General features: G+C 42.5%; 1 protein-coding gene across 2 annotated transcripts in view; it reads right to left on the bottom strand.

The window, feature by feature from the left end:
- Nucleotides 1-25,860, bottom strand: part of MCFD2 (multiple coagulation factor deficiency 2, ER cargo receptor complex subunit) — a 153,024-nt gene that overhangs the window by 8,557 nt on the left and 118,607 nt on the right. For both annotated transcript variants that reach the window (XM_033938300.1, XM_033938298.1), the window contains exon 2: nt 8,131-8,301. In XM_033938300.1, coding sequence (XP_033794191.1) covers nt 8,131-8,288 — 158 coding nt within the window. In that variant the 5' untranslated portion in view covers nt 8,289-8,301. The remainder of the gene's footprint in view (nt 1-8,130; nt 8,302-25,860) is intronic.

The raw sequence follows: 25,860 nt of genomic DNA, 5'->3' as shown, positions 1-25,860 counted from the left end.
TACCATCTCTGTCCTCCCCAGAAGGTCTGGCATCTTTCCTTTTTTTCATCTCCCTCCACAAATCCACCTTTTCTTAACTACCCTTTCATTCAGAATCTCTCCCTCCTTCCCCACCACCCCAGGGTCCACCATCTCTCCTTTTCTTCTCCCAACTACCCTTCTATCCAGTATCTCTATCCCCCCTCCACACCATCCCTTGTGTCCAACTTTTCCCCCTTTCTGTTCCTTCCCTCCCTAAATCCCATTGTCCATCATCTCTCTTCCTCTCCTCTATTTTCAAACCCATTATTTCTTCTCCCCAAAGTCCGGCATATGCACGTATCATTGAAACCCCCCCTTCCCTCCCTCCCTCCGTGTACTTCTACACCAGGGCCCCCCCTCCCCTGGTCTGTCCCCCCCTGAAAGCCTGCACCTCCCCCTGAAGGCCTGCCTGTCCCCCCCCTTGAAGGCCTGCATCTCCCCTTGAAGGCCTGCCTGTCTGTCCCCCTGAAGGATGTCCCACCCCCCCCCCATCCTGAAGGCCTGCCTGCCTGTCCCCCCCCATTGAAGGTCTGTCCCCCCTGAAGGCCTGCATGTCCACCCCCCGAAGGCCTACAACCCACCCCTGAAGGCCTACACTCCACCCCTAAAGGCCTGTACCCCCCCCAGAAGGTCGCACCACCTCCTGGAAGGCCTGCATGTTCCCCCTGGCCTCCCGGAATCAATTTTCCTAATTTCAGCAGCCTGCAATAAGATCGCTAGCACCAAGAAGATCTTGTAATGACCATATATCACAATTTTGCCAAATAGGCCAATTCAAGGCAATGCTTTTAATTTTGAAAGTGTTATTATTCCATAGTGAGATAAGAGTAGAGTTCTTCCAGCTGATCTTCATAGCACCATCAAATTGCATAAGTACCTTATATGTAGAAAGGAAAATATAATTGTTTTGTTTCACAGGAGGAGATAATGATAAGGTAAGAGAAAGGTTATTGGAACCATAAAGGACTTTTTCCAGAGACAGCCATGGGGGGAGGGGGTGGCGGGGGAAATCAGACATGCTATTGTTTTTGTTTTTTTAATATATTTAATTGATTTTGCAAGAAAATACAAAATACTCAAATATACATGGTGTACAACAAAATGCCTGGGTACCAGAACTCATCCAAACTTCACCGTATACCTGAGCCCCCACCCACCCCCCGCCCAAAGACATGCTATTGTTAAGGATCCATAAAGAACCTTGGCTCATTATGAATGCTTGGTGGTATTTAAGAAAATCCAGGAAGTTGACTCCCCTGTTTGACTTATTTTTGAGTTTATGTATTGTGATCCAGGGTTGGCAATTTTTCCACAAGAATTTTCTCAGGTTTCTTTCAATATCACAGTATACATTCTTGTGTAATAAATATGGTAACATACTTAATATATAATTGATTTTAGGTTGAATCATCATTTTGATCATTGCCAGACGCTCCCACCAGGTGATTTTTAATGGAGACCATTTACATAAGAACATAAGAATTGCCGCTGCTGGGTCAGACCAGTGGTCCACTGTGCCCAGCAGTCCGCTCACGCGGCGGCCCTTAGGTCAAAGACCAGTGCCCTGAGTCTAGCCTTACCTGCGTACGTTCTGGTTAAGTCCTTAATTATAGACATCAAGTAATCTACATTCAATTTTTCGGTATCCTCCAAAGTTGGACCGATGAGAAGTCAAGATATTTCAATTTATTGGCATTCCATTAAAAAACAAAGGGGATGATAGTTTGTTTTCCTTCTTTCCAGTTCAGAGGCATTAATTCAGATTTAGACATGTTTAATTTAGCCCAACACCAGTGCATAAGACTCAATTACCTGAATGACTTGGGGTATAGAATCTGGTGTTATATAAAGCATAACATCATCCGCATACGCAGAATTTGATTTCGCAGCCACCTTGTTTGAAGCCATGGATGTCTGAATTTGCTCTTATGGCCACCAATAGCAGCTCCAAAGATAAATTAAAGAGTAAAGGAGATAATAGACATTCTTGACGAGTGCCTCTAGTAGGTTTGAAGGATTCAGAAAGGTGACTGTTAATAGAAATTCTTGTTCTTGGGTCTGAATATAACACCTTTATCATGTTAATGAATTGAGAAGCGATATCAAATTTGCGTAAGGTAGCATAAATGAAGGGCCATTCCACTCTTATCAAGCAACTTTACTGCATCAAGCCCTATGAGAGCAAGTTTTTTAGCAGATAATTGAGATTCTGCAATAATGTTCAATAACGTGCGAGAGTTCTTAAATGAGTGTCTGCCATTAACGAATCCGGTTTGATCAGTAGGAATCAAGTATGATATGACCAGCTGTAATCTGGTTGCCAGGATCTTGGCGAATATTTTAGCATCCACATTGATCATGGAGAGCGGTCTATAATTAGTGACAAACTGAGGATCCTTACCCAGTTTAGGGATAACCATGATGGTCGCTTCCGTGAAGGTACCAGAAGCAGATCTTTGTGATATCAGACGAGTAAAAAGTTGTTGCATATATGGGGCAAGTGTATGTTTAAAGGACATATCGCCATACACGTATTGGGAGAGAAAGCACCTGTGAGGCCAAACAGGTGGAACCACATTTTAGGAAAAAGAGAGCAAGTGTTCAAGCCACACCAGTTGGTCTTCCTCACAGCATAAAACAGACAACTTTAGCAGAAATACAGAAGCAAACAGAAAAAGAGAAAGAAAATTAATGAATAAATAAATATATTTAAAGGGATGACAAATTAAAGGTTTCATAACAGCTAAAAAGGCATAAATGAATAGTATAAATAAGTAGTTGTATATATGTGCATTAATTATTATTTTAGAACATAATTGCCGCTGCTGGGTCAGACCAGTGGTCCATCATGCCCAGCAGTCCGCTCATGCAGCGGCCCCCTGGTCAAAGACCAGCACCCTGAGACTAGCCCTACCTGCGTACGTTCTGATTTTAATCATGACAGAATAATTATTTAAATATAAGTTATAAATTATTAAGTTATGTATAAGAGTATAGTATTATCACAAGTTACCTAGCAACAAACTCATTAAAGTAATTGTGAAGTAATTAACATTGTAAATAAAAAATTTTTTAAACTATTTAGTAGTCTTATTTCATAACCGTACCGCAAATTTATTTATTTGAGTCGATATAGAATCATATATTAAATATTATATATATTATATACTAAGTACAGTCAAACTTTGGTTTGCGAGTGTTTTGCAAGACCAGCAAAACACTCCAGCAAATTGTAACTCGCAAAACGCGCGTTGTCTTGCAGTATGAGCATATAAATTTGATCCTAACCTTAATTGGTAATGTGGGTTTCCTACCTGCTGTGCTCCGGATCTGCCCTGATGAGAGTGATTGACTGAGGCCCTTCAGCTTTTCCCTCATTTGCAGCTGCGGGGCTCCGAGATCGGCGTGGTGTCTCTGCTTATTGGTGGGGCTGTGGTATGCCTTGAGAGGAGTCTGATTGTGCATCAGGGACATGGGGCAGATGCCAGAGCTGTGATCACCAGTGGTGGGTTCGCCTCTATGGATCTTCTGTGGACTGCCTTCGGTCGGTCCGCTCCTCTTGCCTTCTGTCTCGCCAGTGGTGGGCTCGCCTTGATTGATTTTCTGTGGCCCATCTTCGGTCGTTCCGCTCCTCCTTCCTTCTGTCTCAGTCCGCTTCCTTTGGCTGCTTTGTGACTTTTGCTTCAACGAACCGACGGCCAGCCTTTTCCCTCCTGCTCCTGCTGTTTTCGGTTGCTCCTTGAGCTGGGCAATGGTGCCTTCCCCTGCTTGCAAAGGTAGTGTCCTGTTGTGGTGGTCGAGCTATTTAATGACTGATTTCAACTCACTCCACGTTTATTTTTCTTTTCGTCTTTTTCTTTATTTTTGTTCTTATTTAATATTTATTTCATATCTACAGTTGTATTAAAGGCTTGCACTAAAATGTAATTAATTTGACCAGTTAATGAGACGATTTTACATGAATTGTCCGAGTTTCCATAATTTCCTATGGGGAAATGTGCTTTGATATACGAGTGCTTCTGGAATGAATTATGCTCGTAAACCAAGGTACCACTATTATAAAATGCAGCATTCTAACAATGTGACTTATAACAAATATATATGAATTTAACACATAGCATTGTAACCAAGGTTGTACAATATGTATATATTACTATCGCAGCAGCAATATTGTATAATGTATTATGTATTGTGAAATAGTTAACTTTTAAGATGCATAGATTTAATATAAAACATTTTTTTAGGATATTTATATTCATTAGATTATCAAAAGTGTTATAATAAAATTACTATAATAGGACTACAACAGTAACACTATAACACTAAGGCATAAAGCTCTAGGATGAGTTAAGTTCATGAATATTTGATACATGATTTTTATTATGATTCTATGTGTTTGAGCTGCTTTCTGTTTATAATTCTTATAATATTCAATAAAATTATTGAACTAAAAAAAAAAAAAAAGAAGAAAAAAAAAAAAGAAATTAATCTCTTATTAAATAAATCCCCCGATAAATCTCCCCCCCCAAAAAAATTAATATAAATAAAGGCATGTGTGCCCCTTGTAATTATGTATATATTAGTAGAGCCACTGGACAAAGCTATTACAGGTCAATCAATCAATGCAACATATTGTCAGCCATTATTGGTTACATATTGATAGATGTCGATGAAAGGCTAACAAGCAGCATAGATCAGAGAGATGGTTAAGACATGGCAATTAAAAGGATTGTTACAACATCACAAGAGGCTAGACGCAACCAGGCAAAAGATAATAATTAAAATTGGCCTTCTATGAAAATAATTGTAGAACACATTCACAAATAGTGCTTTGGCCAATTGAGCAGGGTATGCAAACATTTAAGGTTAATCGTTTGCAAACAGAGCCATACCGTTCCTGTACTGGTTAAGCCATGCAGAGCCAGCAACATACAGACTCTTGTAGAGAAAATTGCACTCCTCCTAGATTAGATGACTTACAGAAAGAGGTAGAAACATAGAAACATAGAAAAAAGCGGCAGAAAAGGGCTATAGCCCACCAAGTCTGCCCATTCCAAGTATCCCTCCCCCCTGAGTTTACTCCCTTAACGATCCCACATGAGTATCCCATTTTCTCTTAAACTCCGTCACGTTGCTAGCCTCTATCACCTGGAGTGGGAGTCTGTTCCAATGATCCACCACTCTTTCGGTGAAGAAGTACTTCCTGGAGTCTCCATGAAACTTCCCTCCCCTGACTTTCAGTGGATGCCCTCTGGTGGTCTGCATGTTTAAACTGCACCAACTGCATTCAGCAGTAGAGGATCCATTCACAACCCCCACCTTTACCTTTACCTCTATACTTGTGCTCAGTAAAAGGTTTCAGAGTACTGGAATGAAAGGTTTAGGCTTTCATGATGCAGCAACCACATACATATAAGAATCCACCCTAGTCTATCAAACTGGAGTTCCAGGCAGTTAAAAATGAGGATAACGCAGCTATCTACACATAGTGTTTTCATAACACTACCCCATTATGCTTTGGAAAAGAGATGGAGGAATGTCCTGCATGTATTCATATCATTTAGACTGCTTTGAACCTGTCCTAACTCAGAAATAAACAGCACCAAATGCCCTGAGGGGGAAAACAAAAACACGCTCATGACTGAAGGGCATATTTTAAGTGGGCGTGACTGCTAAACAACCAATCGAGACCTTAAAAAAAAGCTTTCAGTGAGAACAAGCAGCAGCAGAGTTTGTGCAGGAGTCCCGTTGTTGAATCAGTCATAATAACAGCGTAGAAGGCAGATAAAGAAAAAAGGTAACAAATTGAAGATAAATGCTAACAAGAAAAGAACAAGGGGAAAATGATTGCTAAACCAGGTTTAGCTAGGATTTAGTTATTTAAGAAAAAAAAACAAAACCCAGACACAAACAGTTGTTAAGCCGAAATTCAAAAATGGAACTTCGAATCACAGCTCAAGTGCAGTCAGTTAGCCTAGGCCTTTGAAACTTCAGGAAATCCTCCACCTTCTCAGGATCCATAACATATTTAGTAACAGTCAAATAGGTGATCTGAAGCCTGGCTGGGTATATAATGCCGAAATCGTGCACCAAGGTCTTTCAGGAGTGGTCTGAAGGATAGCAGTTTTCCGTGTGTCGGCAGTGCGTTTACACAGATCCGGTGTGAAAAGCAGGGAATTGCCATCTAACTTAACAGGCGCATTCATTCTGGCTTTCTGCATTATTTGGATAATGTAAGTGTTATCTTAGTACTTTAACTGTTATAGGACGTGGATACCTTGCAGTTGCAGGTCTTGTGGCAGGTGTATGGTAAGCCCACTCCACCTCAAAGCTTCTATTGAATGAAAGTCCCAGCACATTGGGAATAAGATTCTCAACAAAATTAACGCTATTCCTGGCTTCCTGGCCTTCAGGGACTCCTAGTAAGCAGATGGTATTACGTCTAGCATAAGGCCAACAAAAGCCTTCTGGGCTTGGTGCTTGGACAAACAAAAAGAATACAGCCAGATACTGGAAGATACTATTTTTAGAATAAACTCAAATCTATAAAGACAGGCTTCAAACCCTCTGCCCCCTTTTCTCTTCTCTCTTCCTCCTACAGTCTTTCACACCTCTACAGCTATTTATTTCTAAAATTTCTAAACCACCTATAACTAAGCGGTTAACAATTAAAACAATCACAGTAGCTCAAGGACAGTACATTTACAAAATGCATTCATAAGAACTTAAGAATTGCTGCTGCTGCTGGGTCAGACCAGTGGTCCATCATGCCCAGCTGTCCGCTCACGCGGCAGCCCCCAGGTCAAAGACCAGTGCTCTAAATGAGTCCAGCCTCACTTGCATACATTCCAGTTTAGCAGGAACTTATCCAACTTTGTCTTGAATCCCTGGAGGGTGTTGTCCCCTATAACAGACTCCGAAAGAGTGTTCTAGTTTTCTACCACTCTCTGGGTGAAGAAGAACTTCCTTACGTTTGTACGGCATCTATCCACTTTCAACTTTAGAGAGTGCCCTCACGTTCTCCCTACCTTGGAGAGGGTGAACAACCTGTCTTTATCTGCTAAGTCTATTCCCTTCAGTATTTTGAATGTTTCGATCATGCCCCCTCTCAGTCTCCTCTTTTCAAGGGAGAAGAGGCCCAGTTTCTCCAATCTCTCACTGTACGGCAACTCCTCCAGCCCCTTAACCATTTTAGTTGCTCTTCTCTGGACCCTTTCGAGTAGTACATTACAATCACATAGTAATTTAATCCACATAAAATTACGTCAGACACACAGGACACTCTGATCTGCTTTCTCACACATTCTGACCCCCAACCTCATTCATTCAGGCAGGACACACACAGAGGCTACTTTGCAACTAATATATGCTCTGTATTTGTAATATGTTTCCACAACAGCAGGGACAATGTATCAGCCAGAGTCAGAAAAATCGTTAGATAGCAAGATAAAGACTGACTCACTCAGTAAAGCCAACATATGAGAAGGACAAGCGCCACTGTCTCAAAGCTCAGAGACTTGTAACTCTGAAGAGGGGAAGATAATCCTCTCTTAGAAAAAGAGTTTTACATCCAATCATAGCTAGAAATGCAGTGAGGGCAAGTCCAACTCAAGAAGGCAACTGTTTGTAATGCTTTCAATCATTACAATTTATTTGTAATAAGCATTTCAATCATTTCAATGTATTTGTAATAAGCATATTCTTATATTATTATATGCCTTTTCCAAACCACTGCCTCTGAGGCCGGAATCCAGAACCCAAAATAGATTAGATGGTGCAAAAACACAAAAGATTACACTTGGCTCAAGCTTTTTGGTCTGGCTTATCAAAATGTGGTAACGTACCACTGTTTAAAATGCAAGTCATATAAATGGGATCATATGTATGACTCAAACTACTCAACAGTCTAAAAGGATGCTTTCCAAAGTTTCTAATCCCCAGGCTGACTGCTAAGTCAATAGATTTAGACAGAATATACTTTAGATTTCTTTTTCTGAGAGCTGGAATTCATATTTACCAGCTGGAAAAGATACCCAAAGTAGCTTATACATTAAATATATATCCTACTATACCAGCCCAATTCTCATTGGCAGAAGAAATGCTACATACTCTTTGTCTTGTACCATATTCTTGTCAAAGTGGACATTTGCACGGTTTCCTTCTTCCACTTTAAGATCTACATGACCCTGGGCCAATGCTGAATGCAGCAGTAATAGAGACAGCAACAAGCATAGCAAATAGGCGTCACAGATGCTGTGGGCTACCATGATCTTTAAGAGCCTGAAAGAGAGAAAGGGAAATCATGAAGAACAGTGAGTAACAAACCGATTAACTTTCCTAGGTGGAAACAAGTTATTTATTTAAAAATTTATAGACCATACAAATCCTATATGGTTTACATAAGTCATAAAAAAAAGTGGACAGTACATATGTGCTCAATACATAAAAAACATGTTGCTATTAGATCCAGAATAGCTATCCGAAAGGCATTTTCAGGTAATTACAGTACACAATATCTCATCATAAGAAAGCATTTACAAACAATTACGTTTTCAAAATTTTCTTGAAACCCAACCTAACTGCGCCTAAACGCAGGACCCCTGGCAAGGCATTCCAAGCCTTTCCACCCCCCCTGACAACATAGCGTCGCCAGTCCTGGAGGGAAAAATTGTCATCCTGTCACCCAGACATAATTTCATACTATTTTCCGATCTTAAACTCCTTCTGGGTTGATAGATCTCAAGAAATCCTCGCAGAACAGTGGCTGATGCGTGGAACAATATTTGATGTACTAGCGACAAAATTTTAAACTGCACTCTTTGCTGGATTGGCAACCAGTACAACTGTTTTAACACTGGTGTTATGTGTGCCATCCTGGGGGTACCTGTGAGTTAATCAGCATCTGTAGCGCCCTCAGCTTCACTTTTGCAACTCCCAAATACAATGCATTGCAAAAATCTACCCTACTCAAAATCAGTTTTAGCAACTCAAGTTGACAAAGCAATGCTACTATATGAAAATATTTGAGATGGAGATGAAGGAAAATTAAGCCAAAATAAACCTCCCGATTGTAAAACCCTGGAACATAATTTTATGTTGAATCAATTTTTATTATCAAATAACAGAGTACAAACCAACAGGCCAGAACTACAATAACAAAAGAGAACAATCAGGTACATAATATCAGATCCAACAATCCCCCCCAAACCCCCCCCAAACCCCCTAGTCTGAAGTGCGAAAGTACCATAGTGCAGTAGGCTTGGACTCAGATAACCCACTGCCAAAGATAAAGAGTGAACTCCAACACTGAAGAAGAGAGAAGAAAGAAAGAAAAAAAAAAAAAAGGGAAGAGGGAAGTATACTTGGTGCCCCCCTCATGGAGGAAACAAGCCCGGGTCTCAGAGAGAGTTACAATGAATTCAGAATGTCACTTCGAGCCCGTGGTGATAATGAAAAAAGGTAAGAATCCCAGATCCGAAGAAATTGCCGCTTTCTTCGCAAGCTAAAAGACGCATCTTTCCTCTCCAGCAGCAGCAGAGCATGCAAACGATTCCTCCAAGCCCAAAAGGAGGGCAAAGTATCTCCAATCCAAACAGATAGAATCACCTACTTCCCCAAGACACCCACCCGTCTCATAAACTGCCGCTGACCCGAATCAGATAAACAGAAGGCCTCATACTTATCCAGCAAAAGACCAGCTGCCGAAAATGGAAGCGTAGTACCTAAGACACGCTCCACATAAGATAAAACCTGCCTCCAAAAACGTTTGAGTTTCACACAGGACCAAAAGGCATGGATAAACGAATGGGGTTGCTGGAGACACTTAGGGCACAAAGGAGAATCCGCATAACCCGATGGAACATAATTTTAAAAAAGCCTGATGTCATCAAGTTCAAGTTTCTTAGGTGTTTAATATACCAAGTTTCAAGTTTATTAAAATTTTTGATTAATCGCTTTGTCTTTTTTTCAAAGCGATGAACATACATATATATATATATAAATAGAAATAGTTAATATTAAAATATAAAAATAGAAAATAAAACATTAATTATACATGACCTTAAAAATTAATTTAAAAGAGAAAAAAACAAACAAAAAAAACCTAAATACATATTTGACAAAACATGAGTAAAGGGAAAAGGGGATAAGAACTACAAAATATAATAAAAAGAAGGTTGGGGAAAAACATAAGGTAGGAATTTTTTTTTTTTTTTAATTATTGAATTATTGTGTTCCAGATTATAAGTTATTAATCAAAAGCATCTTTAAAAAGGAACGTTTTTAAATTAATCTTGAATTTATCAATATCATGCTCTTTTCTTAGGTAGATTGGCAAGGAGTTCCACATTTGTGGAGCAGTAACAGAAAAGATAAATTGTCTTCTAGTATTTATAATTTTAAGAGATGGAATTGTCAGTAAATGCTGTTCGTTAGACCGCAATATTCTATTTGTGGAATAGGGAATCAGTGTTTTATAAATAAAAGCAGGAATTTTAAAAAACATTGCTTTAAAAGTAAGTAGACATATTTTATATGTTATTCTATGAGTTACTGGAAGCCAGTGAGCGTTCTTAAGAAGTGGCGTTACGTGATCAAATTTTTTTTTTTTTGTTATTAGTTTAATGGCAGTATTTTGTATTATTTGTAACCGTCTTATTTCATTTTGTGCAATTCCCTTAAAAAGCTATCAATGTTTATCTAAGTGTTCTTTTTTTTACAATCAGGCACTCAAGTATTTTCCCTATCTGTTCCGGTGGGCTCACAATCTATCTAACGTACCTGGGGCTAGCTTTGTCTAGTAATAACAAGAAAACCTCAAATTTTATGATTAAAAAACAGCCTCTATCAGGTTGCAAGACAAAGGGCTCCTTTTACGAAGACGCGTTAGCGGTTTAACGCGCATAATAGCGCACGCTAAACTGTCGGCCGCGCTAGCCGCTACCGCCTCCTCTTGAGCAGGCGGTAGTTTTTCAGCTAGCGCAGAGGTTAGCGCGTGATGAAAAGTCGCACGCGCTAAAGCTGCTCACGCGGCTTCGTAACAGGAGCTCAAAATTTACCTATTGATGTTGCAGTTTACACCCCTAAATTTTCATCTTCATACATACAGACATCAATCATACTTACAACCAAAAGCCGTAGAGCATTTCACATTTTTAGAATTTTTTTTTTTAACTTGCTCTTGGTGTCAAACATCTTATGTACAATTTATTAAGGATTTCATAATCTGCTCTTTGAAGCCAAACAAAGGACAATAAATGCATTATAAAAAAACGGTAATTCCATTTTTCTCATATGACAATTCAAATCATAACAAAAGCAGTAAAAATAAGAAAATATTAATGAAACCCTGACCTGTACTATCTTCCAAGTCGAAGTCATAATAGCTCAAGCCTTTCTACCTCGGGCTCAACTCACCAACATCTTTACTCACAGACAGAGAACGGGAGAAACAGTTTAGTGACTCAGGACCAAAAATGGGCCCTGTACAACATATATGATGTCATTTGTGATATCATATTTAATTTATTTATATTTAATATTCCTTCAGGGTGTGTTATAATAAAACATATAAAAACAAACATCTTAAAATACGTAAAATTTTTATTCTGAAACTCTCCTTTCCTGCCATCAACAGTCAGATCTAAATGCTTGAAAAACCAGAGAGTCAATCATTTCCTACATAAGTAATGGCTCTCCCCCCTCAAATCAAAGTCTGTCCCCATAAGCCTTATAACGAAGACCACACACTATTTTAGTAGCTTTCCTCTGGACTGACTCCATCCTGGACTGACTTCATCCTGTTTGAAAGTGCGGTCTCCAGAATTGTACACAATACAGTACTATTCGCGGGGGTTCCATTCTAGGAACCCCCATAAATCTTGAAAAACCGCAAATATGGTTTTTCATGGGGGAGACTAGAGAAGGCAGCAAGAGAGGTAGGAGAGAGCAGCCGGAGCGCCGGTGAGTGAGGGAAATCACTCGCTGTATGCTGCAACCGCCTCTTCCTGCACTAAAGTCGGGCCTTACCAGAGGCGGTCGGAGCATACAGCGAGTGATTTCCTTCACTCGCCAGCACTCCAGCCGCTCTCTCCTGCTTCTCTCGCTGTCCTCTCCTGGTTGGTGGTTCGCAGTCGGAAAATACTGCGAACGACCAGGACCTTGAACCGCCAACCGTGAATTACTGGGGGAACACTGTATTCTAAATGAGTTCTCACCAGAGTCTTATACAGGGGCATCAATACCTCCTTTTTCTACTGGCCATTCATCTCCCTTTGCACCCAAATATCATTCTAGCTTTTGCCATTGCCTTTTCAACCTACTTGGCCACCTTAAAATCACCACATACTATCACACCCAAGTCCCGCATTTCTTTTGTGCACAGAAGGTCTTCATCCCCTAAACTATACTTTTCTCTCAGATTTTTGCATGACTTTGCGCTTCTTAGCATCAAATCTTAGCTTCCAAATTGCAGACCATTACTCAAGTTTTGTTAGGTCCTTCTTCATGTTATCTACTCTACTGCAGATCTTGGTATCATCCACAAAGAGGCAAATCTTGCCATACAGCCCTTCAGCAAAATTCCTTACAAAAATGTTAAAGAACTGGTTCAAGAACTGAACCTTGTGGCACATCGCTGGTAACATTCCTTTCCTTTCACCCTCCACTCAACCAGTTCCTGACCCAGTTCATCACTTTGGGGCCCATATTGAGGGCACTCAGTTTACTGTGTGGAACAATGTCAAAGGCTTTGCTAAAATCAAAATATACCACATCTAGTGCTCTCCTATCCAATTCTCTGGTCACCCAGTTAACAAAATTAATCAGATTTGTCTGACAAGACCTGCCTCTAGTGAATCCATGTTGCCTCGGAACCTGTAATCTGATGGATTCCAGAAACTTCACTACTCTCTGTTTTAAAAGCATTTTTATTCACTTACCACAGGAGTCAGACTTACCGGCCTGTAGTTCCCTACCTCTTTCCTTACTTTAATTTTTGTGGAGAGGGGCCACATCCGCCCTTCTTCAGTCTTAAGGTACTACTCCAGACTCTAGAGAAGAATTTAAAAAAAGGTCAGCCAGCAGACCTGCCAGAACTTCCCTAAGTTCCTTCACTCACTCAGATGTACACCATCCAGCCCCATCACTTTGTTCAACTTTAGTTAGGCTAGCTCCTCACGAACTCTGAAAATTGTTCAGAGTCTACTACGCCTCCATCCCTATTTGTCTTCTGTGGTCCTCTGTGAAGAACGAACAGAAATATCTGTTAAGTAATTCAGCCTTATCATTATCAGCTTCTAATATTATTCCCCTTCACCTTTGAGTCTCACAATGCTACTTTTGCACTTCCGCTTATCACTAACCTATCTAAAATATCTTGTCTCCCCTGTTTTACCATGCCAGCTATTTTTTTCTTCTATTTGCATCTTCGCTTTCCTGACTACTTGACCAGCCTCTCTTAACTTTTCCAGATATGTTTGCTGTCTTCCTCTTTCTGCAATCTTTTGTAGTTTATGAAAATTAACTCTTTTCCCTTACCTTCTCAGCTCTGCTTTTGAAAAACAAAGTGGCCTTCTTTTCCTGTTACTTTGACTTACTTTCCTTACAAAATGGTTTGTTGCTCTTACAACTTTGCCCACTGCTTTCCTACTTCTTACAGATGTTCCCATCCAGACAACTCCTAATCCCCCATCTAAACAAAGTTCGTTCTTTTAAAGACTAGAATAGGGAATGACTTGGTGGCTGTTACCCACGGCTAGCCGCGGGTAACCTGCCGAAATGAGAAGAAAAAATAAGTGGTCGCCAAAGGGTACGGGGACAAGGCCTTTCACTGCCCCATGGAGCGGTGAATGGCCTTGTCTCTGCAGTTAAGTGAAGGAACATGCACGATCATCAATCACGTGATCCAGCAGCCCCCTCCCTCTCAATTGCTGCCATCCAGTTTATCTCCCTCCCTCCCTTCCCCTGCTGGCAAGTTTCATTTTTCTTGTCTCTGAGGCACTGCTTGAGCCTTTAAACATGTCGCGCGTGCAGCTGCTTAAAACTTCTCCTCTGACGCAACCGGAAACAGGACATTGCATCAGAGGAGAAGTTTAGGTCAGCCTCATGCAACTTGATAAAAGGCTCGGGCAGCTCGAAGACAAAAAAAAAAAAAAATTGTCAGTGAAGGTGAGGGGAAGGGAGGAGGGAGATGCCCGGACCACGGCGATTGGGAGAAAGAGGGCTGCCAGACTGAGTGAAGGGCGCTTAAGGAAGTGTAGGGAGGGAGGGGAGAGAGGAACACGCTGAAGGGAAATGGCTAGGAGAGGGTGGGGAACAGAGGCTGCATGGAAATGGGTAGGAGAGAGGGGAACATGCTGGAAAGAAGTGAAGGGGAGGGAAGAGCAGGCGCTGAAGGGAAATGGCTAGGAGAAAGTTAGGAACATGGAAATGGGTAGGAGAGAGAGAGAGGGGAAGGAAGTGGAGAGAGGGGGAGGGGAGTGAGGAGTAGGAGGAGACACTTAAGGGAAATGGCTAGGAGAAAGTGGGGAACAGATGCTGCATGGAAATGGGTAGGAGAGAGAGAGGGGGGAACATGCTGAAAGGAAGTGGAGAGAGAGGGGGAGGGGATGGAGGCGCAGACGCATGTTAGTGGGTAGGAGAGAGACGGGAGAAGACGCTGAACGAAAGTGGGGAGAGGAGAGAAAGGAACAGATGCTGAAGGGATAAGGGGAGCACAGACTGGATGGATGGAGGGGGATAAAGAAAAAAAGGGCACATACTGGATTGGGGAGACAGATACCAGATCTGAGGGGAGGAAAGGAGGAGAGAGATGCTAAAAACTACCTGGGGAGGGAAGGAAAGATGGAAGGGAAGAAAACAGATGCCAGACTATGGGGGGAGTGGAGGGAAGATGATGGGTGCCAGACCAATGGTGAGAGGAAGGAGGTGGAGGGAGACATGGAAGGGAGAGGCACAGTAATAGAGCAGATACCATATGGAAGAGGCAGAGAGAAGGCAGACAGTAGATGAAAGGAAGAGAATGACGGTAATAGGAGGCTCAGAGCCATGGCTAGAGGATATCCACGTATGCGTGGACGTCAACATGATGATGTCATGTATGCGCTTGATGTCACTGCGTTGACATCTGCGCATTTCTATGTGCCCTCCAGCCGCAGCATTAGTGTGCCTCACCTTAAAAAGTTTGCGACATACTGCTCTAGAGGTTAAATAAGTAACCGATGGTGGGAACACTCTCAGCAAATCCTGCTGAAAAGAACATAATGATCACCCTGAAAGCAATGTTACTTACCGTAACAGTTGTTATCCAGGGACAGCAGGCAGCTATTCTCACTAGTGGGTGATGTCATCCGACAGAGCCCCGATACGGACGTCTCACAAGCATATTTTGCTTGAAGAAACTCAGAAGTTTCGAGATGCCCGCACCGCGCATGCGCCAATGCCTTCCCGCCCGATGCTCCGGGCGTGTCTCCTCAGTTCAGGTAACTAGCAGAGAAGCCAACCCAGGGGAGGTGGGTGGGACGTGAGAATAGCTGCCTGCTGTCCCTGGATAACAATTCTTACGGTAAGTAACATTGCTTTATCCCAGGACAAGCAGGCAGGTATTCTCACTAGTGGAGGAGGAGGGGGCGATCCGCCCCCCGGAATCGGGACCGGGAGGTCACCCTGGATGGAGGCAATTAACCTGGGTCCCATAGTTTGCATGAGCTCAACAAACTGAGCTTCCAAGAGGGACAGTAGCGAAGCCGATATGGAGAGATCCGCACCGAAAGGGGGTCCTCCAGCACGGTCTTCGCGCTCCTTCGTGGTCGAGTGCTTCTGCTTGGAAGCTTTCGGCACCTTAATGACCACGGGTGGAATGGTGGAAGGCAGTACCTGAGCCGAGGAGACGGGGACAGGCACCGGTGCCGAACTCGGGGCCGAAGCCGGAGTGAACGAAGCCGGCTTCAGAAGGCCCGGAGTAGCAGGAGTAGTAGCTGGCTTCGCATTGACAGGCGAAGCGGCCGATTAAGTCGAAGCCGACGGGTCCTTAGCAGCTTCCATCTTGCACATCGACTCCCACAATAGACAGCGCCGCTTAAACGCCCGCGCTGTAAGAGTGGAACAAGGCCGGCACAATTTCGGGAAATGTTCTGGACCAAGACACTGCAGGCAGCGTCGATGCGGGTCCGTCAGCGAAATCGCGTGCTGGCACTTGCTACACTTTTTAAAACCGGTCATTGGCCGGGACATAGGCCGAAAAAGCTCCGCCGCGAGATCGAAGGCGCGGGGCCTGAGCCACGTGGCCGACCCGGCCGACTCGCCGGAAGAAAAAAATTTAAAAAAAAAAGAATAAAAACAAAGAAAATACATGATAAAGAGCAAAATAAACTCAAAATCGCGGCAATTAGAAGGCAAAAACGGGAATTCAGTCAGCGCAGAATTGAAGTAAAACTTCTCAGCTCCGCGGAAAGAAAAGAACTGAGGAGACACGCCCGGAGCATCGGGCGGGAAGGCACTGGTGCATGCGTGGTGCGGGCATCTCGAAACTTCTGAGTTTCTTCAAGCAAAATATGCTTGTGAGACGTCCGTATCGGGGCTCTGTCGTGTCCTCCAGCCGCAGCATTAGTGTGCCTCACCTTAAAAAGTTTGCGACAAACTGCTCTAGAGGTTAAATAAGTAACCGATGGTGGGAACACTCTCAGCAAATCCTGCTGAAAAGAACATAATGATCACCCTGAATAATTGTTACTCTCTCCCCTAAGGGCATCTATATACATCTATGAAAGAATTTTTAAACTAATTCTGGCATGCACCTGAAGCTAATGTAAGTTATATAGAACAAGAGGAATAATTATGATTATGCTTTTGTATCCTGCTCACTAATCTTGCCGACATCATTTTGTAGGAGTTGTTTCATCCATACTTACTTCTTGAGCACGTGAATTACAACATTCTGGTCACCAAAATACAAACAGTATTCCAAAATAGAGACATTACAAATGAGTTATAAGGTAGTAAAGTAGGAATGATCTGTTCCTGAAATTGGTAAGCCAATAGACAAATTTATAATTTATCTTCACTTGTAAAGTATTATGTATCGATAAACTTCAAATGACTTCCTGCAGTAACATTGACTTCCTGTGAGTGACATTGCTGAAGGGTTAGAAGGAAAAGTGTGCCTTTTTGCAAATGATACCAAGATTTGTAACAGAGTAGACACCGAAGAGGGAGTGGAAAAAGGATCTGCAAAAGTTAGAGGAATGGTCTAATGCCTGGCAACTAAAATTCAATGCAAAGAAATGCAGAGTAATGCATTTGGGGATTAATAATAGGAAGGAACCGTATATGCTGGGAGGAGAGAAGCTGATATGCACGGACGGGGAGAGGGACCTTGGGGTGATAGTGTCCAAAGATCTAAAGGCGAAAATCAGTGTGACAAGGCAGTGGCTGCTGCCAGAAGGATGCTGGGCTGTATAAAGAGAGGCGTAGTCAGTAGAAGGAAGAAGGTGTTGATGCCCCTGTACAGGTCATTGGTAAGGCCCCACTTGGAGTATTGTGTTCAATTTTGGAGACCGTATCTGGCGAAGGACGTAAGAAGACTTGAGGCGGTCCAGAGGAGGGCAACGAAAATGATAGGAGGCTTGCGCCAGAAGATGTATGAGGAGAGACTGGAAGCCCTGAATATGTATATCCTAGAGCAGGGGTCTGCAACCTTTAAGACATAAAGAGCCACTTGGACCCGTTTTCGAAAAGAAAAAAAAACTTGGAGCCGCAAAACCATTATAAAACAAATCTAACACTGCATATATTGTTTGTTATCTTAATGCTATATACAGGATCACTAAATTGAAAATAAAATCATTTTTCCTACCTTTGCTATTTGGTGATTTCATGAGTCTCTGGTTGCACTTTCTTCTTCTGACTGTGCATCCAATCTTTCTTCCTTTCTTTCAGCCTCCTGTATGTTTCCTCTCCTCCAGACCTCATTCTCTCCCCCAACTTTTTCTTTCTGTCTCCCTGTTCCCCCTTCTTTCTGTCTCCGTGCCGTCCCCCAAGCCACTCGGTTTGCTGCCACCGCAATCGGGGAACAGCCCCCAAGCCACCGCCGTCCCAAGCTTTCCCTGCAGAAGTGTTGCGCTGACCAGCATTCCGCTCCCTGACGTCAATTCTGACGTAGGAGAGGAAGTTCCGGGCCAACAAGGCATTTCTCCTCATTCCATCCAGCCTGAGCCCCATCTCTCCTTGATCCAGCATTTCCCTTCTGTGTCTGTCAGAATTACCATTCCACCTATTTTCTTTGTGTCCATCTCACCTATATCCCTATCTCACCACTTTTTCAGAATCTTCATTTGTCTCTGTCCTTATCTTTACGCCATGTTCACCATTTGCCCTTTCAATGTCTTTATCTCCCCCCACACACTTTTTCAGCATTACTTCTATGTCTCTATTTCACCTCCTCTTCATGTCCCCTCTGTAGCTCTATCCTTATTCAGTAGGTCCTGCTTACCCTTTCTCTTCTTTGTGTCACTATCTCCATTTTCAGCTTTCCCCCCTTTTCCTTTGTTACTGCACCCGGTAGCCAGAATCTTTCCACCCTCCCTCCACTCCGGCCCAGCCCAGTATGAAATATTTCCTTTTGTTTCCCTCCCCTCTCTCTTTCTCTCTCTCTTCTGCTCCCTCACCCACGAGTCCTGCATCTGGCCCTCTCCCTTTTACCTGCACCTGGCAACATCCCCCTGCTCCGCGGCTCTCTTCAGCAACTCGTCAGCAGCGGTGATCAAGACAAGCTGCCGACATCGAGGCCTTCCCTCTACGAGTCCCGTCTTTGTGGAAAAAGGAAGTTGAAACAAGCGGGACTCGCAGAGGGTAGGCCCCGACGTCAGAAGCTTGTGTCGATCGCTGCTGCTGAGTTGCCGAAGAGAGCCGCGGAGCAGGGGATGTGGCCGGAAGCAGGTAGAAGGGAGAGGGAGATAGGAAGGCTGTAGATCTCCGGAGCATGACACCGACCCCGGCCAGGATGATTTCTTTTTCAGGCACCTTACAAGTCCAGCGTCGCGGCGGGAAATAGCCATGCTGAGCAGTGAGCTCAGCACTACACAGATGAAAGCCTTGCTTGCTGATTGGTCCGGCGGCACGGCGGGGCGGGGCCGCCGGACCAATCAGCAAGCAAGGCTTTCATCTGTGTATGTGCTGAGCTCACTGCTCAGCGTGGCTATTTCCCGCCGCGACGCCGGACTTAAGCTGCATGCCTGCGTGACACACTACCGGAGCCGCAGCAAAGGTGGAAAAGAGCCGCATGCGGCTCTGGAGCCGCAGGTTGCCGACCCCCGTCCTAGAGGAAAGGAGAGACAGGGGAGATATGATTCAGACGTTCAAATACTTGAAGGGTATTAATGTAGAACAAAATCTTTCTCAGAGAAAGGAAAATGGTAAAACCAGAGGACATAATTTGAGGTTGAGGGGTGGTAGATTCAGGGGCAATGTTAGGAAATTCTACTTTACGGAGAGGGTAGTTGATGCCTGGAATGCGCTCCCGAGAGAGGTGGTGGAGAGTAAAACTGTGACTGAGTTCAAAGAAGCGTGGGATGAACACAGAGGATTTAGAATCAGAAAATAATATTAAATATTGAACTAAGGCCAGTACTGGGCAGACTTGCACGGTCTGTGTCTGTATATGGCCATTTGGTGGAGGATGGGCTAGGGAGGACTTCAATGGCTGGGAGAGTGTAGATGGGCTGGAGTAAGTCTTAACAGAGATTTCGGCAGTTGGAACCCAAGCACAGTACAGTGTAAAGCTTTGGATTCTTGCCCAGAAATAGCTAAGAAGAAAAAATTAAAAAATTTAAATTGAATCAGGTTGGGCAGACTGGAAGGACCATTCGGGTCTTTATCTGCCATCATCTACAATGTTACTATGTTAACTGAATGGACTGTTAAGAGAATTTTTCCTCCCTGAAAACCATATAGCTACTGACTTATTCAGGTTTAATTTCAGTCTATGTTTAAATAGCCTCCAGGCATTGATTCATATTTGTTAATGCAATTAACTGCCCTTTAAGTACATAGGCCATTAATTGAATATAATCCATGGAAAAAAAACAGAACTGCACACTAATTTCTCGATTATCTTTCCTAATGGTGCCAAATAAATTAAATAGATGGGGGGGGGGGGGTAAAATAAATCCCTATACACCATATTTCTAAGGTCAAGCTGTGAAAAAGGAACTTTTCCACGCATAGTATTCTCATTCAGATAAATAGGAGGTAAAGTAAGTCACAGCTCCCGTCCAATTCCTAACTAGGATTCGCGTAGTCAAAAGTGTTTCAGTATAAAAAACACTGCCAAAATTTCCAGCTGGATCCCAACAGCATCCATCTTAATTGGTGTACGTTCTGGATGAAGCCTGAAACTTGATATGTTCTAAAGACACAAAAGAAAAATGAAAACAAAAAAATATATGTCTTTAGTAGCATTGGACAACAATGAAAAAATGTAATCAATTAATTGCGTAATTAAAAATTTTAATTGCACGATTAATTGCACTTAATCGCAGCATGTGAAGACAAAATAGGAAGTTGTGTCGGAAAGGGGCAGAACATAGCAGGGGGAAGGCTTCTGAGTCGGCCACAGACAGTGTGTGGAAACTGCTGCCTCTGCCAGCAACCCTATGAAGAGACAGGCCTGTTAAGGTAAATGTGCGGAGATGGGAGAAGAGATGCCAGACTGCAGGAAAGGAAAGGGGAGATAAAGCAATGTTGGTCAATAGAGGGAATTAAAAATTTTGATCACAGCTAAAAAAAATTGTAGTTAAAATTTTAACAAATTAATCAAGTTAATAGAGCACCAAGGGCCTGTTTCTATAAAATGCACCTAACTTCTAGGCGCTACTGAGCGCAATTTTCAATCATTCACTAGGCGCTGTGGCACCTAAGCAGTCTTAAGCATTGAAACCTTAGGCGCAGGCGCCTAAATCAAACCATGCCCAGAATCTGCCTCTAACCACACCCACTTGCTGGTAGGTGCTTCAGAGTAGGTAGGCTGCCAGTTAATTTCTCTTTTAATGGTCTTTATCTGCCATCATGTTGTAATGTTTCTAAGTTAATTGCTTTTAATGGTGTTTTCAATAAAAGGTGCCAATTTAAAAAATTAACCCCTTCTTTTACGAACGTATTGCGTGGGTTTTAGCACCGGCAGTAACTGCTTCGACGCTAAAACCCACACTATGCGTTCGTAAAGGAGGGGGGTAAGTTAGTCTATAAAACACTCATTTGATTTCTGTGTCAGAATTTTCTTATTGATTGTTGGTGGGTCCCGTTCACATTTTATCTGCCAATAGAAACAAGGTACTTTATTATCCGACTGACAAAAAAATCTTACTATACAGGTCCTGGACCTGCTGGGCCCCCACATGAGCGGACTTCTAGGCATGATGGACCTCTGGTCTGACCCAGCAGAGGCACTTCTTATGTTCTTATCTCTTTCTGCCTTCTGTGGCATTATGTCTACCAGAATCTCTAAACAAAATTCACTGGCAGTACTGTGAACTTAAGAAGTATGGCAAAGGCGCAAGACACTTCATCTGAAATCCTTGGGACCGGGCATATTTCAGTTTTCGGAATTTTCCGGGTTTCAAAATGCTAATGTTAAAGACAGAAAAATACAGACCATAAAATTGCCAGCAAACCTTTTTTAAAAAAAAATTCAAAATAAGGCAAACACTGAACATTTCAAGCACTTCAAATACAAACTTGTTCACCAAAGAGGCTGCACTTGCTAATATGTCCCTGCCTCAAATTTTCTCTTTGCCACTTTCCAGCCCTCCAAATTGAATTGTGCAGATATCAGGAGAAACACATGCACTTATGTTGGTTTCAATTGTGCATCACATCAAAGAAATAGACTACTTCCAGTTTCTACAGCATATTTCAGGTTTTGGAGGTTTTTGGAATTTCGGATAAAGGATCTTGTACCTATATAATGTTTTGTAGGATTTCTATAGCGCTCTCTAGGCTCCGTTTCGTCTTTTAAAAGGAAAAACTGGTTTAAAACCTTAAATATTTATTTAAAAAATACATTTCTAAACCAACCCTCTTCCTTTCAGACACTGCTCAGAATGAGATGGCAAAGCACCCTGCAATGGCACCAAAGTGAAATGCAATCATCAAACTTTTCAAGTAGAAAACACAAGAGTAGCATGCCCAGGGATCATGCGGGTTATTTGAATTTATTTCTCAGAGGGAATGCTTGCACAATTCCCAGGCTTTCTGCCAGAACCCAGAAACCACAATCCTGCTGCAGCGATGTGAAAGCAGATGAGAAACCATACTGTAAATATGAAGGATTTGGGAACACAGGAAGATTCGACAGCTGTGGCAGTCAGATAAGCTGCAGACTGGCACTGCAGCAAAAAGGCAGAGCCTACTTGGTTGAGTTCCTTTAGTATAAAAAGAACAGAGGAAATACGTAGAATTCACAATCAGCGCTTACTCTACAACAGCAGAATGGGTCCCAGGTGGTGGCAGCTCCCCACTCCCAGTACATGGGAAGAGAATCACCAGTTGCTAGGCCATCACTAGAAGTGCTTGGGTAGCCACCCTTTTCTACTCCCATGGTTTTCAGCATCACCTCTATGCAGATGATGTCCAGAAACCTCTACAGCAGGGGTGCCCACACTTTTTTGACTCGCGAACTACTTTTAAAATGACCAAGTCAAATGATCTATCAACAATAAAATTTTAAAAAAACAGAACGCACACTGTACACATAGAATTGTTAATTATCATTCCTATTCCGGGGTTTTTTTCAAAGAGGTCAAAGCAGATGACTCTATAACTGTCACCTCAGTAACAACCATACAAAAATAGACAAATACCCACCCCCCTCCCTTTTTACTAAACCACAATAGCAGTTTTTAGCGCAGGGAGCTGCGCTGAATGCCCAGCGCTGCTCTGGACGCTCATAGGCTCCCTGCGCTAAAAACCACTATTGTGGTTTAGTAAAAGGGGACCATATTGTAAAATATATAGACAGCAGATATAAATTCAGACACATTTTGATCACTAAATTTAAAATAAAATCATTTTTCCTACCTTGTCTGGTGATTTCATGAGTCTCTGGTTGCACTTTCTTCTTCTGACTGTGCATCCAATCTTTCTTTCAGCCTGTATGCTTCTTCTCCTCCTCCAAACCTCATTCCCTCCCCCAACTTTTTCTTCCTCTATCCCTGCCCTTTCTTTCTTTCTCTCTTCATGCCCCCTTTCTTTTTTTCCTATTTCTCTTCTTTCCTTCTGTCTCCCTGCCTGCCCCCTTTCTTTCTTTCTCCCTGCCCTTCCCCAAGCCACTGCTACTGCCATCGGGGAACAGGACCCAAACGCCACCAACGGATAACCGGCCCCAAAGCCGCCGACGCCCCATGCCAGCGATTGGCTGGCCCGAACTTCCTCTCCGACGGCAGAATTGACGTCGGGGAGAGGAAGATTGATCGGTCCGATAGATCGCCAAGGCAAAGGGAGTCCTGGATGATTGACTCACTTTGCCTTGGCGAGCTACCGGTCGATCGCGATTGGGCACCCCTGCTCTACAGGATTCCAGACCCGAGTCTCGGCCTGCTGTCTCATTACCACTTAAAACTGAGCATGGCCAAGACTGGGCTACTTATCCTTCCACTTACCTCTCCTCTCCCCTAACTCTTCATCTCAGTGGATAATACTCTCATCCCGTCTCATCAGCCTACAACCTCTCTCTCTCTGCAAAAATCCAACAGACCGCCACAACCTCTCATTTCTTTCTCTATATCACCACCAAAATCTAACCTTTCCTCTCTGAGCACACTCCCCAAAGCCTTATCACCTCTCGCCTAGATTACTGCAACTTGCTTCTCACAGGTCTTCTACTTAACTATCTCTCTCCCCTTCAATCTGTTCAAAATTCTGCCACGCAAATTATATTCTGCCAGAATCACTATGCTCACATCACCCCACTTCTCAAGTCACTTCATTGGCACCCTATCCATTTCTGCATCTTTTCTCTCTTTATCTCTCCTGTACTCCTCCTCGGGAACTCCACTCATTGGGCAAGTCTCTCCTATCAAGTTTCAAGTTTATTTAATATGTTTGATTTGATCGTAAAATCCAAATCCGATGCGATTTACATTTGGTTAAAAATTAGTTTAAGATAAAAATCAAAAAACAAGACAATTAGTACTGATTGTAATAAAATACATTTGAAAAAGGGAGGAGAGAAAAAAATGGCTTAAATACACTTCAAAAACAAATAAAAAGGGACAGGTAATGAGACAAGAGGCTGGGGAATGTTATCCACTTAATTTTCACTTGGCAGTAAAATCCAATGTAAAATCTTAAAATCTGTAACCTTCTCCTCTACTGTCAGCTCCAGGCTACATTCCTTCTCTCTTGCTGCACCAACAGGCTGCCCAAGCCCAAACGTCAAGAGATTGCTTTTAATTCCTCTCATTCACCTGTAAAGCACCTATGCCTGTTTTATCATTCCCTCTCTGAGAAACTCCCTAACCCCCCTACTTGTCCTGTTTGTCTGCTTGATTAGACTGTAAGCTCTACTGAGCAGGGACTGGTCTCTTGAATGTTAATGTTCAGCGCTGTGTATATCTAGTAGTGCTATAGAAATAATGAGTAGTAGTACTCCGATTACTCTTCCTCCAGGCTTAGGTTAGGGATCAGGACACTTTCAGAATGAAGGCACTCTGTGCATCACCTTCTGCACCTGACAAAGGCTCACTGCTGGTTCCTCCAGCTAATGCCAGAAGCTGCGACAATACAGTCTTTTGGGATTTTTTTTTAAATTCAACTCTAAAAATCCTTAACTTTCACAACCCCTACCCCCCACCCCCAGGTTGGAAATGAGAGTTGGGGGCAGTTTCATTTCTTAACCAGAGACATATCACTGGATATTGATGTTGCTAGTATCAGCAGCAAGAGAATGCCATCTCTGTCCCCACCCACCCCAACTAATTCATTCTATTCAGAATGCCAACAAATGTTTAACCAAGAAGAGGAGATGTTTATGTCAGGTTTCAAGTCTCTTCTTTGGGTAGAGTGCAAGTCAAAAAGAAGGAATCCCAGTATTGCTGAAAAATTTACATCTTTAACAGCTAACTGAAGACATTAGATCTGTACCCAAATACTTCTGAGTAGCTTTTTATTTGCTAATTTTGAATTTCATTTCTACCATTAATCTGATCGTCTTGGAAGCTTACAACCATGTTTCGCAAGCCAGGACCACAAAGTGTGTCCCTAACCTGTCTAGTTTCACTACCTCCACAATAAATATGCATAAATATATTTAAAATGAAGTGAAGGGTATGCCTATAAATCTTTGATTAGGAGAAGCCAGCATATCGGGATGGTTTGGAAAGAATTTCAAAGGGAGGACTTTTTCTGGAAACAGCCTCAGGGCGAAATATGTCAGAGTGACAGCCCTACCCAATATAAGTTTTTTAACTTTATTAGCATATTAAATAACTTAAAGCACAAGATATTTATTTGCAATGAGCACAGAGCACAAAAAGTAATAAATAAGAATAGAATAATGCAGGTCTTATGAGGAGGCCAGTGCCAACAAAGTTGAATATTAGCCAATGAAAACACTTGGCTATCAACTGGCACTTCTGAAGATCTTGTAGTGATAACATGCATATTAGAAATATTGTTTACAATTGTAGAACATTTATATATGAGATAACAAAAATATTTGTGGCTATTTGAAAACAGTATTGAAAAGGATTAGGTCCCAATTCTTGCCCCATACTTTCTCTGTCTCTGTCATTTGGAAGTCAGGTACCTGGGGACATATCTTTAAAGACCAGAAATCATCTTTCAAAA

Source organism: Geotrypetes seraphini, chromosome 3 (assembly GCF_902459505.1).
Source record: "Geotrypetes seraphini chromosome 3, aGeoSer1.1, whole genome shotgun sequence".
Classification (NCBI taxonomy): Eukaryota; Metazoa; Chordata; class Amphibia; order Gymnophiona; family Dermophiidae; genus Geotrypetes; species Geotrypetes seraphini.
Note: the sequence above shows the minus strand (reverse complement) of the source record. Positions and strands in the feature narration are given on the sequence as shown.